The 15140-nt window shown below is 39.0% G+C and overlaps 1 protein-coding gene across 10 annotated transcripts in view; it reads right to left on the reverse strand.

Annotated features, from left to right (window-relative positions):
• The window catches only part of Prkd1 (protein kinase D1), a 313794-nt gene that overhangs the window by 162322 nt on the left and 136332 nt on the right, over nucleotides 1-15140 (reverse strand). For 2 of the 10 annotated variants that reach the window (XM_063262562.1, XM_039113018.2), the window contains exons 1-2: nucleotides 6362-6451; nucleotides 1512-1683 (exon numbers count right to left, since the gene is read on the reverse strand). The exons of 6 other annotated variants lie outside the window; for them this stretch is intronic. In XM_063262562.1, coding sequence (XP_063118632.1) covers nucleotides 1512-1643 — 132 coding nt within the window. In that variant the 5' untranslated portion in view covers nucleotides 1644-1683; nucleotides 6362-6451. Of the gene's footprint in view, nucleotides 1-1511; nucleotides 1684-6320; nucleotides 6452-15140 lie in introns of those variants that run through there. 2 more of the 10 variants (XM_039113017.2, XM_039113019.2) reach the window with 2 other exon arrangements.

The following is a 15140-nucleotide window of genomic DNA, read 5'->3' on the forward strand; positions in this document are numbered from 1 at the left end:
AGGGACAGAAACAAAGTAGTCAGCATCTGATGAGTAAGCATGTGTATGTACTGGATGAACACCCATGCACACACATGAACCCATAACCAAGAAGAAAGTTTGTTATGCATTTACCATGCCATGACAAACATCAGCTGCATTTGCCACAGAGCCTCAACTCACATTGCTCTTTTCTAGGCCACTTCACTGGGTTCCACCATGCAGAGAATGCTAGCAAGACTCATGCCATGATTCTCATCCTCCCCAGTGTCTTCTATCACATCAGCACCTGCAGTCATATGACTGTTCTAAAGCCAATGCAGCCTTTGTTCAGGGGGTGGCTAGAACCAGGTGTCTATCAACTGTAGCAATCTTCAAGGCTCAAATTTAGAAACAGAGCTCACTTGAGCCAGTCTCTGCTGTTTGGTAAAAATTAAATAGAAACTTCCTTTCCAATAAAAACAGGACTACAATTTATCCCACACTTGCCTGGCTACAGTCACACTGAGATCTATGGGCTCACTTCTTGTCAAGATTTATTGTTCTACTATACTTTTATTAAATTCAAATATGTTTTTAAAAGCTCATCTTAAATTAAATTTTTGTTTTTAGTTTTAAAGAGAGGTTTACTGTAGCTTAAGGAGGAGAGGAGAGAACATGCAGAGTTCCTGTGTTGCTGGTGGTCACCCCAAAAACTGGCACTATTGACCTGGAAGTCAGGTGAGGCATTGGGTAAGGTTGGATTTTTACATTAAATCTGCATAGTAGCAGTAAGTATATAAACAGACATAGAAAAAGACAACTAAAAGGGAAGCAATATCTTCCAAGAAAGACAAGTCATCTAATTTATTAAAGTTCAGGTTAGAACTGAAGTGATATGCTGGTTATCAGAGTCTAAAATCAGTTATAGTGGCAGAGGTACACACAGCCTAACTTAATGGACTTTCTCAAGAGTGAAGCAATTATAAATCCTTCCTGAAGCATACACAAATATTGATGCTAGTGTCAAATGTTGTTACAAGAGTCTAATAAACTATATCCCTATCTAAAAGCACTCACATGACTTACTGGGATGCTTAATTTTGGGCTAATATTTTTCTTCCATTTTAATTTCAATAATGCCATCTATTAAAATTTTGTATTAAAACTACAAAAGTGATATAGAAAAACAAAACAATCATTAATCCTAGTGCAGTAATTTCTGGAGATATACAGCCTAGAGGTAGTTTAAATCATTGTTTTGTTGTATATAATTTTTGTAAGATTTAAAATAAATATTCTATCAAGCTATTACAGGTGCTAATAATTAATGAGAGCTTCACAATTGTGGTGTAAAAACACATTTTCATTATGTCTTGACAGATGTCGAGCGTCTGAGAACTATTAAGTCTCAGTCGATGCTCAAAGATGACTCACACAACAATAATTAAGTATGTGGATGTGCAGCTTTGGAAATGAAAACAGATGTGCATCATTTTCTTTGTCTTCCTGTGAAGAAGCTGCCGTTATAACATACTGCAATGTGTTCATACCTCAAATAGCCTCCCTGTTTTCTGAATGAGAGTAATGGAGGTATGAACAAAAATAAAAGATCCCAACAGCCAATCAAAAGGTCCATCCAATGTTAAAAACCTTAGAAAGAATTTAAAGCTTCCAGTGATCATCTGCTTCGTATGACCATCCTAGAGATGAGAAGGGTAATGCCTAGAAAACAAAAATTGCATGATGTTAGGTGGTAACTCTGAGCCATTAAAAAAATTAAAGATGCTAGTAGAGTAATCAATCTTACTCCTCCATCCTTATTCTTGGTCCGCTTCTTATAAAGCGGAGACCCTGACAGTGCTCTGACATCCAGGGAAGGGTGAGTCAGACCTGAAATTTCAGAGGGCTTTTTCTGGCCAGAAACCACATATTTACAGGTTGTAAAGTCTGAATAAGACCTAGATAAGTTACTTAAGACATACAGCAACTGTTTCTTGGTAATTTATAGTTCTTACTAATAGTTCTTTAAAATGGTAGTGGTAATGAAGCAACAGAAAATCTAGCTTGGTGTCATTAAGGCAAAAGACAGTGTGCTCCTGACCTGGTGCTCCCCCTGGGCAGCTCCTGACCTGGTGCTCCCACTGGGCAGCTCCTGATCTGGTGCTCCCCCTGGGCAGCTCCTGACCTGGTGCTCCCCCTGGGCAGCTCCTGACCTGGTGCTCCCCCTGGGCAGCTCCTGACCTGGTGCTTTCTCTGGGAGGCTCTCATTTCTCTCTCTAGTTTCCCCAGGTCCGCTGTATTCCTGATAACATTATAGACATCCAGATGCCTATCAGGTTATCCTGTTTTTTACACAATAGAAATGACATTTATGTAAAACAGACAAGTGAGTGCTTCCATGAGCATCAAGACTTTAAGACTTAAAATGATAAAACTTAACGGTGGTGCTCCAAAAGGTAGAGGAGGGAAACCTCATCATGAATTGTGTTGGCCTTTAAAAGTCTCTTTCAAGGGTACCCTTAATCCATGAAATCATCAGATCCCACCTGTTCAAGAATGTGTACAAGATTCTCAGTGAAAGTAGCCTATATTAATGAAAGGAAATGTGTGTTTCAGATTATACATTTTAAAAATAATTGTTCAGAATAAAACATACCTAATAAAAAGAAGGAAGATACTTAAGAATAAGAGGGTTTTATTTTTACTCTTTTTTTATTTTTAAAGCTTCATCATAAATTGTCAGACTACACAGTCTCATAATTATCTGAGGTCACTATAAACACTGGTCGTAATCTATACCAGAATATTATTCTTAGTTAGCATTCATCAGTCTGTTCAGCAGTCCACATATGTTAAATTTTCATTTTAAATTAGTGGACAATTATACTATATGTGTGTGAATTTAAAATGCAAACTTTGGTGGCCTAACAGAGTTCCCTGTTACTAGATAACAAGGAGCCAGGGGCTTTATAAAGGAATGTACATTTTGTTTTCCAAATTTACTTTTGAAAATGTAATCAAAATCTTTGTAATTATATAGAAGTATTTTATACCAATAACTCTATAAATGATTAATTTATATTTTATAATATAATGATACTTTGAGGCCCCAGGTCAGAAACCTACAAATAAATGCTAAAGAAAATGGTTTGAAGGGAAGCATAATACATTTCTCTTACTGAAGTGAATTTAATGATTGATCACAGCAGAACAAAGAAGGGGTATAAATAGTGAAACATGCAAATGGATTGGGACAGCTGATGCCACAAAATGGTCATAAATACCCCATAGTGGGGAGGGGGTGCTACCTACTGATGGAATTCATGGATACATAGCAGCAACTTCCTCAGCTCTAGTTACCGTGAGCTCCTGAGCATCAGAAAAGGATTCAAACTCAAGAGGCTTATAATTCTCTGAGCCTTGAGAACTGGGCACTTGGATGCCAAGTTTCAAAGGTAGACACTCAGTTTCTCTAGGGCAGGCTCTGGACCTTCCCACTTACAGCTCTGTACCTAGCAGCTAGTTTTACAACCCTAAATATGCATGTTAGGGAACCTTGACTCTTGACAGCACCAAGTGTTATTGTTTCTCAACTTCTGGTGATGGGTGTTGGCTTGGCTGTATCTCTTGGACTTATTTCCTTAGCTCTTCATAGTTCTTTGGCTTTACATGTTTGGTTATCCACGGATTTTCAGTTTTTGGTACCTCTGCAATCCTCTGTATATTCAACTCTTAGTGCCTAGGCAATCGCTGGCACTTTCTTGAAGTCTCTTAGCCATGCAATGAGTCAAGGACAGAGGCTCTTAAGTACTTGGCACTTAAAACCCTGGGAGTAATTTCCAGTCCCCTTTAGCTACCACTGCCCAGTGCTTATGTCATTGACAATATCTGTTCTTTTAGCCCCACAAACTACTATGCCTATTCTGAAGACATGGGAGCAAGAAGAGACTACCCAGAGTCTTTGTGGCTTAACCTTTTCTACTGGGGAAGTATACAGGAGAGTCCACCTAGTAAACCAGTAAGAATGAGAAATACCCTATGTATGCTTGCACACATATTTTAATTCTATCAAGAAAAGCATTGTATGTGCCCAGCTTCCAGTTCTACCCATCAGAAGCCTCAATTATGAACCAATCAAATTCTTACACTAAGACAACCATAGACTTTTTGCTGAGTAACTGCAGAAGAGATCTTTCTCTTGTCCTAAGTGAGGTCATTTGTAAGTAACAGAATTGTCCTGACAGGAACATAGTCTTTCAAGCCATACCAACTAGAAATGACTAGAGCAAGGCTTTCTGAAATCGAAACTCTATTCACTACCAGCCATAACTTTAAAAGACGTAGTGGAGTTTCCTCCGAGCAATGGAGACATGTTCTTTTCAAAACTTCTAGACTTCCATTGCCAGTGACCATGCTGATTGGCTAACTGCTTGTTCCTCTAGACAGGCAGGAACACAGGGCTGAAGAGCCTGCTTGCACAGCTTTGTTGAGTTGCAAGACTGAAGTCAACACTAAACCACTCTTACAATAAATATGTGGAAAGCTAATATTCATAGCCTTTGTTAACAATGCTTAACTTCTGACTAGAAGCTCTCAGGGGACTGTGTTCCCCAGTCTGTCTTAAAACCAGAAATTATAATGAAAGCCAGCTTACCTTGGTCATCATAACACAAATAACATACATTCCTGCTCTAAAGAGAGGTAGTATAAATACATCCTGTTTACCACAAGTGCTCCCAGCTATTCCTCCAGTAAATAATGAGTAAATGTTTAAACATGCAGTCTGTAGCTGGAGATACAGTGATAAACAAAACCAGACACTATCCCTTACGGCCATGAGACTTCCTCTAGAAGACACTGTATAGAAAGTGTAGTTAGGGAGTCAGACTGCCCTAATAAGGACTCAAAATAAAGGTCTAAAAATTGTGAGATGATGCTTTTAGAGAAATTAATACCATATAAAGAAAGACTAGAAAAGATGAATATAACATAAGCAAGGATTTAGGAAAGACCTCTCACAGTAGAGACATTTCAGCTAATACTCAGTGAAAAAATAGTAACCTCAGATGAAAAGCCTCAGATGCATAAATATCAAGCAAAATAAGCATTGTGCAAAAGTTATAAATACTGATATCATATCATTTGATCAATTGTACCAAGAAAATTACTGGCTCCCATATAATGCAAGCCCTTCTGCAATCCATGGCAGTACAGATTGAACTCTGAGTACAAGGCCACATCTCTCTGTAGCTCTGACAATATATGAACTGCTGATTCAAATAATAATCCATTCAACCCATGCCTTGGTCTGGGTTCAACTGTTAAACTGCAAGAGTTTGAAGGAAGCTTGGAAAATGTGACATACACTACCTAGCTAGAGAAAAGTCACCAACTATGTAATGATATTCATACAAGGGTGATAATCCCTCATCATCTTTCCCTATTTTAGACATGCAGCTGTATCTATCTATCTGGTGTTTGTAAGTCCTGAGTATGTACTGATTCATGTGTTTCATTCTTACATTTACTTATTTTGCTGATTGCATCCCAGGACCTCTGAAGGGATCAAATGAACAAGCCTGTATTTACAAGGAGGCAAGACCAACAGGAAATGCTTCCTAAGTGTTTGTTGTTTCTGCAGGTAACAATGATCATGAGATGATTCACTAGAGCAGATGAATAGCTCAGTGACCAATCTCTGCTCGGCTTCTAAAACGGTAATTTTTCAAATTGACCAAAGCAAGGCATTAACACTTATAAGGAAATACACTAAGTCTTTTCCTTACTAACAATTTTGTAAATCTTCTGTGACAAAAATTTATTTATATGTATGTACACACACACACACACACACACACACACACAGACACACACATACACATAACACTTTTCCTCAAAACTAACCTGCATTTGGTGAAGAATAACAGCTAATCAAATTTTTAAAGCTCACTCCTATACTTACTAATATTACGAGCCATTTGCATTAACTTCATAATTTTATATACTCTGTTAAACTAAGCCAAGGCTGTGGATCTGATGTTGGCATCAATACAATGGAATTCCATTGTTCTGACTCAGCTGATAATGAGCCATTGGTTCATGTATAAAAATCTTATTTCCCAAAGCCAAATCCCAAGAGAGCTGTACATTTTTCTTCTGTGTATTGATAATCAGGAAGCACATCTGATTCAAAAGAACAAAAGGAAAGCAGTAAATTCCCTCTTTACTTTGATGTTCTCAGCAAAAGGAAAGAACCTCCCCCCTCCTTTATGAAATGCTATGCAACTTCTGCACAGGAGGATGCAGAATGCGGTAGGGATGAAGCAGGGGGCAAAGACACCATCATCTGCCACTCCTACCTCAGTTCCATCCCCCTAGAGCTATTCTTTAGCGGGCTGACCTTCAGGTTCGCTTTAAGTGCTCAGATGCCTTCAGCTGAACTGGGGGCCAACCACAGGCTCTGGAATCAGCAAAAGGCTTCTAAGTTCTAAGAATCAAGTAAAGCAGTAGGTGTAACAGCTCACCTCATGTCTCCATGATGGGGTTATTAGGTCATAGAATAACAGTATCTTCCAGTAAACATGGACAACGCCTGCTCTCATCCTCTCATACTCTCTGACTGTTTGTCTATATAGTGTTTTTGATATAGAGTCTCATTCTGTAGTTCAGGCTGGCTGAACTCAACCATACTGCTCAGGTGGAACCAAAGGCCAGAAGTTCTCTGCCCTTAAGTTTCTCAATAATGGGATTATAGGGATGAGGCAGAATAGTGCTGCTTCTCCTCCTCCTCCTCCTCTTCCTTCTCTTCCTCTCTTCCTCTTCCCTTCCTCTTCCTCTCCTGTCTCTGTCTCTGTCTCTCTCTGTCTCTGTCTCTCTCTCTCTCCCTCTCTCTCCCTCCCTCTCTCTCTCTCTCTCTCTCTCTCTCTCTCTCTCTCTCTCTCTCTCCTTTCCAACACTTAGAGTCAGGAAGTATATCACCTCCCTGGAGGAGCTGAACTAGAAGAATAGGAAAAATATCTACAGATCTTTTGATTGAATTATGAGGGTATTTTATAACATGATATGGCTGACTGACATGTCAAGTCTGTCATCATGTCAACTTTTGGTGGCTTCAGGACTTGTACAGTTTCGAGGTGGGCCTCAACACCACTGTAAGTACTAGGCCAGCATATTCTACATATGTCCTGGAACATTCTTATTTTAATTTAAAAATAAAATTTATTTTTATAAGAGGACACAAGGGTCAAGTATTATTCTGTACTTTTGCACAAAGTAGACCATGCCCTTTCAATTTCCATACATGTGATATGTGAATATATCTTTGCTAATATGAAATATAAGAAAAATGGTAATTTTCCTTGCAAAATCTATACTATCTGTACCACTATTCATGACATACATTATTCTAATACACCTGGGCTATTTGTGAGTTCTTCTTGGTTTTTTATTTATCTGTTTATTTTGATGATCTTTTGAGATAGGCTCTTACATAGTACTATCAGCCTTTAAAACCTCTGTAGACCAAGAATCACCTTGAGCTTCTGCTCCTTCAGCCTCCAACTCACAAATGCAGAATTATAGGCACAGGCAGTAATTTACATTTATGTTTTATTGAAGGCCTTATAGTGGTTGGCAATGTATACAAAAGCTGTGCCATAGTGAAAATCTCAACTATATTCTCCACTTTCTAAGCCTAAGTTTTTTTTAAGTTTGTACAATTCCTGGAGGCAACTCCCAAATAGCTAAGACATTCTTTCTCTTACTCCCTTTGCTTTCCCACAAGGTAATTTACCCATAACTGCAAGGCAGTAAAGCGATATCATCCTGAGAGATATTTACTAAAGGAACTTTGGAAAATGTTTCTTTTGCCTTTACAAGGTAAAAGAATGTTATCTTGAAAGCAATCTAGTTTACATCAAAAGTATCTGGGAGCTCTAGTCTATCTCTGTACCTCAAGACCTTGAAGGGGTTAAAAGGCAATATTGTATTCTGGAAGAAGCAAGATGTTTAAAATAGGTTGCATATGTAGATGTCATATTCACTATCTAGAGTCAGTCACTGCACAAATTCATATGCTTCTGTTTTTACTCTGAAAGGAATGTTACACAAAACGTTAAAATTTTTTCAATAAGATGCTTTAATAAGCATGTTAATTTTAATGTGAATGAAAAAAAGACAAAATGAAAATCAGGGATGAACAGAGAATCACGAGAAAATTAAGGTCTTACTCTAAATTTGCAGGAAACAAAATGCTTGTTGAGATATCAACATGCTAAGAACAAGAATGTTCTACCCTCAAAACAGCAAATACAAAAATTCAAATCCATACTGCCAACAAACTATGGATGATGTGTTGTTCTCCCTGCCTGGAATCTATCACACACCCTCTAGCCAACCACCCTCTACTCTCGAGCTCCTCTCAAAAGGCTGGAGAGAGATAACTTTCATACTCCTAGATCCATGGACAATTCTCCAGACTAATAGGCAGCACCTTTGTAGAACTGGCTGTGCTAATGTCTACTTCCTTCCCCCAACACAGTTGCTTCTCTTCATCCCATCCCATTCTGCTTTCTCTCTGTCTGCAAACACTTAAAGAAAACGACATCTTGCAATTGGAGAACTTCTCTCCATACACCAATACCACAATCAAAAGATGTCAGTGACCTGTATTTACTTGGACAGTCTGTTCCCCTTTGACTCTTAAAATAAAAGCAATCTTTATTTTTAGAAATCAGGATTTCCTTTCACTGCAGAGGTTACAGCCCAGACACATTTGAACACTTGAGTGTCTGTGATGACTTTGGCAGACTGCTCACTCCTAAGCTGTGGCTTTCCATGCAGAACTCCCAGATCTCTAAGGGCCTGATTCTTATTTTCCAAGTGTGTGATTGTTCTCCTCCATTAACTAGAATCATGACCTTATGACCTCTGGAAAACTTCAGTTAAGCAAGGGACAATATGCCTTCTCAGAGGATCCATAGATAAAAGAAGATCTTAGGATCTTGCTTATGAAACCTCTCAGCTTATGTCCCCTCTCCCTACAGTGACTCTTCTCAAGAGTCTCAAACTGCCATGTCCAGCTGGCCTCGAAGCTGTAATGCACTCACAAGTACAACATGATCACCTGATTCTCATCGCAGCCAAAATTCCATTACATATTTACCTCACTGTACAGATGTGTATAAATTCTACTAGCTGGAATGCAAACTCATTTGAGGAACAGCTGTGTGCATCTGGTTTATCACTGTATCCCAGGATCAGGTCAGAGCAAGACAAATAAGAGACCATGAATAAAGTGTCACTAAATGAATGTCTAAAAAAGAGAGGCCATATTCCCACCATCCCTTCTCAGCTTTGCTCATTGGTCACTCAGCAGCACATAGTCACTTAGTTCAAAATCTATTCAGAACAAGATAATCTGATACGAATCTTCAAAGATAATTAATTCTTCCAGTAATTCAATGACTCAGTTTATGAAGTGAAGAATGTTGAATAATACCTACACATCTCATTAATTTGTGGCTTTGTTTATGAAATCTTGTTTAGGTATCTATGTTTAAGGCTCACCGTTTCTCTAAGATAGTTCCTGTTTCAATTCCATAAAATCTAATTGCCAATAGATGGCATATAATTTTTAATATAAGTATTCTTAATGTTTTTATGTATTAAAATTGTAGTAGTTGGTAAACGCATACACCGTTCTCTGTCACGCCATATTGTTACCGGGCAATGGGTTCCCAAAAGAAAATATCAAAAATGTTGATCTTATCCATAATAAAATTAAAAACTATAATTTAGAGACAGACCTATGTTGTATTGCACTGTGGTGTTTGTACTGTTTGGTATTTCAAAACATGTGTGTAGAACTACAAAGATGACTCAGTGTATAAAGTACATACTACACAAGCCAGAAGACCCAAGTTGGGTCCTTAGCACCCTACATAAAAGCTAAACACAGAGGCACACATCTATAACCTGAATGCTACATGGACAGAAACAGAAGATCCTAGTGGCAGATCAGCAAGCCAGTCGAGTGGAAACGGTGGCTAAGATTCAGTGAGAGTCCCAGTCTCAAAAACTAACAAGGTAGAAAACAATAGAGGGAAACAGTTGATGTTGGTATCAGATTTGCCACAATCACTCACAGAGGAGACACACACACACACACACACACACCACAAACACACACACCACACACACCATAAACACACAACACACACACATACACACACAAAAAAAAAACTTCATACACACAAAATATAAATGTATAAATACATTTTATCACAATAACTAGGATGTTTATTCCCAATTATCAAAGGGATGTTATCTAAAATCATAGAGGAAATGGGCCTCACCTAGACTACTGGCCTCTGACCATGCACATGTGAGATTATCCTGATCAGGTTAACTGAAGCAGATAGAACTGCCCATTATCTATGGTACTATTCTCTGGGTTCTCATCCTAAACTGGATTGAAAAAAAAAAAGGAGAAAGTAAACAGAGCACGGTATCTTCAAACTATGAGCCAAATAAACACTTTCTCTCAAAAGTTGCAAGAACAACCTGACTCTTGGGTTTCTTACCCACATCCATTCAAAATAGGTGGTTCTCTATAAAGCTGTTAGTAGTACAGAGCCTGCCATCCAATATAGTTTATGAGTAATCAGCTTTCTCAAAATTATTTTTTAATGAGACAGATAGTACAAAATTAATAGCTAAAGATCACTTACACCTCCAAGTCCTTACCCACAATGCAATATTAATTTCTTACTGATACAAATAAGGGTATCATAGAAAAATATGTATGTAGATGATGTGTTCTTTGGAAGGGTAAGTCATCCAAACAACATAAATATACTAACATTAATACTAGGAAAAATGGGACTAGGGTTACAATAAAAGAAATAGAAATATCAGAATTTACTATGCTACCAAATGAATTATTTATTTCTCTTTGTGCTCTCTGGAGCAAGGGTCACTGTGTCAGAATTCATGACCAGGGTCCTGTAGAGGCATCGTCAATATTGAGGAGGGAAGCCTCAAAACAGGATCTACCTGTTCTAGTAAAACAAATGGATAGAGAAGCATCTGCAGAGTTGGGAACTGTTAGGTTTACTGTATCTCGAAATCAAACACATCCATGCTGAGTGAGCTGGCAATACACTGCAGGACATAATCATGATTACATAGAGAAGTGTGTCTTTCCAATGAAACGATACATTCCCCACAGTGAGGAGCATTTGTTGCTACAATTGAATACCACTTCTCCTTGGGAAAATGGCACTTCACTTTTTCATAGACAAAATTACTACTCCATCTCTCACTCATTAAATATACAAAAACAATTACAATAAAAGGAAAATCCTTCTTACGACAAAAGGACAACAGAGAACAGTCTGACCCCGAAGAGAGAACACTCAGGAACTCTGCTGTACATCTAATCCTGAACTGTGTCATACGAGAGCATAGGAAATGGTACAAACTGCACTTTTGATCCCTCTCTTGGTAGCCACGAAACCTGCTCTTGTCATGTGAACAGCATGCCACATACAAACATACAAGTCATAAATGGTTCTTTGTTCGAGAACTATCATCCAGTTTAGCAAAGAAGTCATGTCCAGTAATATCTTTGTTTCTGTTTCCTACTAATCCATATAGTACATGTGAACACAGACAAAATTATCAGTCAGTAGATATTTTAGAACTATACTCCATTGTCTTCATTAGAGAAGAGAGAGAGAGACAGAGAGAGAGAGAGAGAGAGAGAGAGAGAGAGAGAATGTGTGTGTTTAGAAAATGAGCAAAATTATTCTGAGCTAGAATTGGTTATATGGAATACACAATAAAGAATTCTACATTTTTATTATGCCTTGCAAAGGGCCTGTTACATGCTTTTCCTATCACTTAAGTCCATGATGAGACTTTACAGCTGTTAAACATTAAACAAACTCCTGCTAAGGTTGATTTACTTCAGACAGAAAGGATGGATGCTTCCAGAAGCGTTCCATCTCTCCTGCTGCAAGTCATACATCCCACATATCAATTACTATGACCTAAAATGTTGACATCATAAAAAAATCTAAAGCGGGCCCGCAGCAGCTCTCTGCTCCCAGACCCGGTGAGAGAGAGACCCAACCGCCTGGTCAGGTGGGCACTCCTGAGGCTGCAGAGCGGAAGAGACCACCAACTCTGCTCACCCCTGCCCACATCCCTGGCCCAAGAGGAAACTGTATAAGGCCTCTGGGCTCCCGTGGGGGAGGGCCCAGGAGCGGCAGGACCCCTGCCTGAGACACCGCCAGAACCTGATAGAAACAGACCTGATAAACAGTTCTCTGCACCCAAATCCCGTGGGAGGGAGAGCTAAACCTTCAGAGAGGCAGACAAGCCTGGGAAACCAGAAGAGACTGCTCCCTGCACACACATCTCGGACGCCAGAGGAAAAAGCCAAAGACCATCTGGAACCCTGGTGCACTGAAGCTCCCGGAAGGGGCGGCACAGGTCTTCCTGGTTGCTGCCGCTGCAGAGAGCCCCTGGGCAGCACCCCACGAGCGAACTTGAGCCTCAGGACCACAGGTAAGACCAAATTTTCTGCTGCAAGAAAGCTGCATGGTGAACTCAATACACAGGCCCACAGGAACAGCTGAAGACCTGTAGAGAGGAAAAACTACACGCCCGAAAGCAGAACACTCTGTCCCCAGAACTGACTGAAAGAGAGGAAAACAGGTCTACAGCACTCCTGACACACAGGCTTATAGGACAGTCTAGCCACTGTCAGAAATAGCAGAACAAAGTAACACTAGAGATAATCTGATGGCGAGAGGCAAGCGCAGGAACCCAAGCAACAGAAACCAAGACTACATGCCATCATCGGAGCCCAATTCTCCCACCAAAACAAACATGGAATATCCAAACACACCAGAAAAGCAAGATCTATTTTCAAAATCATATTTGATCATGATGCTGGAGGACTTCAAGAAACACATGAAGAACTCCCTTAGAGAACAAGTAGAAGCCTACAGAGAGGAATCGCAAAAATCCCTGAAAGAATTCCAGGAAAACACAATCAAACAGTTGAAGGAATTAAAAATGGAAATAGAAGCAATCAAGAAAGAACACATGGAAACAACCCTGGATATAGAAAACCAAAAGAAGAGACAAGGAGCTGTAGATACAAGCCTCACCAACAGAATTCAAGAGATGGAAGAGAGAATCTCAGGAGCAGAAGATTCCATAGAAATCATTGACTCAACTGTCAAAGATAATGTAAAGCGGAAAAAGCTACTGGTCCAAAACATACAGGAAATCCAGGACTCAATGAGAAGATCAAACCTAAGGATAATAGGTATAGAAGAGAGTGAAGACTCCCAGCTCAAAGGACCAGTAAATATCTTCAACAAAATCATAGAAGAAAACTTCCCTAACCTAAAAAAAGAGATATCCATAGACATACAAGAAGCCTACAGAACTCCAAATAGATTGGACCAGAAAAGAAACACCTCCCGTCACATAATTGTCAAAACACCAAACGCACAAAATAAAGAAAGAATATTAAAAGCAGTAAGGGGAAAAGGTCAAGTAACATATAAAGGGAGACCTATCAGAATCACACCAGACTTCTCGCCAGAAACTATGAAGGCCAGAAGATCCTGGACTGATGTCATACAGACCCTAAGAGAACACAAATGCCAGCCCAGGTTACTGTATCCAGCAAAACTCTCAATTAACATTGATGGAGAAACCAAGATATTCCATGACAAAACCAAATTTACACAATATCTTTCTACAAATCCAGCACTACAAAGGATAATAAATGGTAAAGCCCAACATAAGGAGGCAAGCTATACCCTAGAAGAAGCAAGAAACTAATCGTCTTGGCAACAAAACAAAGAGAATGAAAGCACACAAACATAACCTCACATCCAAATATGAATATAAAGGGAAGCAATTATCACTATTCCTTAATATCTCTCAATATCAATGGCCTCAACTCCCCAATAAAAAGACATAGATTAACAAACTGGATACGCAATGAGGACCCTGCATTCTGCTGCCTACAGGAAACACACCTCAGAGACAAAGACAGACACTACCTCAGAGTGAAAGGCTGGAAAACAACTTTCCAAGCAAATGGTCAGAAGAAGCAAGCTGGAGTAGCCATTCTAATATCAAATAAAATCAATTTCCAACTAAAAGTCATCAAAAAAGATAAGGAAGGACACTTCATATTCATCAAAGGAAAAATCCACCAAGATGAACTCTCAATCCTAAATATCTATGCCCCAAATACAAGGGCACCAACATATGTAAAAGAAACCTTACTAAAGCTCAAAACACACATTGCACCTCACACAATAATAGTGAGAGATTTCAACACACCACTCTCATCAATGGACAGATCATGGAAACAGAAATTAAACAGTGATGTCGACAGACTAAGAGAAGTCATGAGCCAAATGGACTTAACGGATATTTATAGAACATTCTATCCTAAAGCAAAAGGATATACCTTCTTCTCAGCTCCTCATGGTACTTTCTCCAAAATTGACCATATAGTTGGTCAAAAAACGGGCCTCAACAGGTACAGAAAGATAGAGATAATCCCATGCGTGCTATCGGACCACCACAGCCTAAAACTGGTCTTCAATAACAATAAGGGAAGAATGCCCACATATACGTGGAAATTGAACAATGCTCTACTCAATGATAACCTGGTCAAGGAAGAAATAAAGAAAGAAATTAAAAACTTTTTAGAATTTAATGAAAATGAAGATACAACATACCCAAACTTATGGGACACAATGAAAGCTGTGCTAAGAGGAAAACTCATAGCGCTGAGTGCCTGCAGAAAGAAACAGGAAAGAGCATATGTCAGCAGCTTGACAGCACACCTAAAAGCTCTAGAACAAAAAGAAGCAAATACACCCAGGAGGAGTAGAAGGCAGGAAATAATCAAACTCATAGCTGAAATCAACCAAGTAGAAACAAAAAGGACCATAGAAAGAATCAACAGAACCAAAAGTTGGTTCTTTGAGAAAATCAACAAGATAGATAAACCCTTAGCCAGACTAACGAGAGGACACAGAGAGTGCGTCCAAATTAACAAAATTAGAAATGAAAAGGGAGACATAACTACAGACTCAGAGGAAATTCAAAAAATCATCAGATCTTACTATAAAAAC

This window comes from Rattus norvegicus, chromosome 6, assembly GCF_036323735.1.
Source record: "Rattus norvegicus strain BN/NHsdMcwi chromosome 6, GRCr8, whole genome shotgun sequence".
NCBI lineage: Eukaryota > Metazoa > Chordata > Mammalia > Rodentia > Muridae > Rattus > Rattus norvegicus.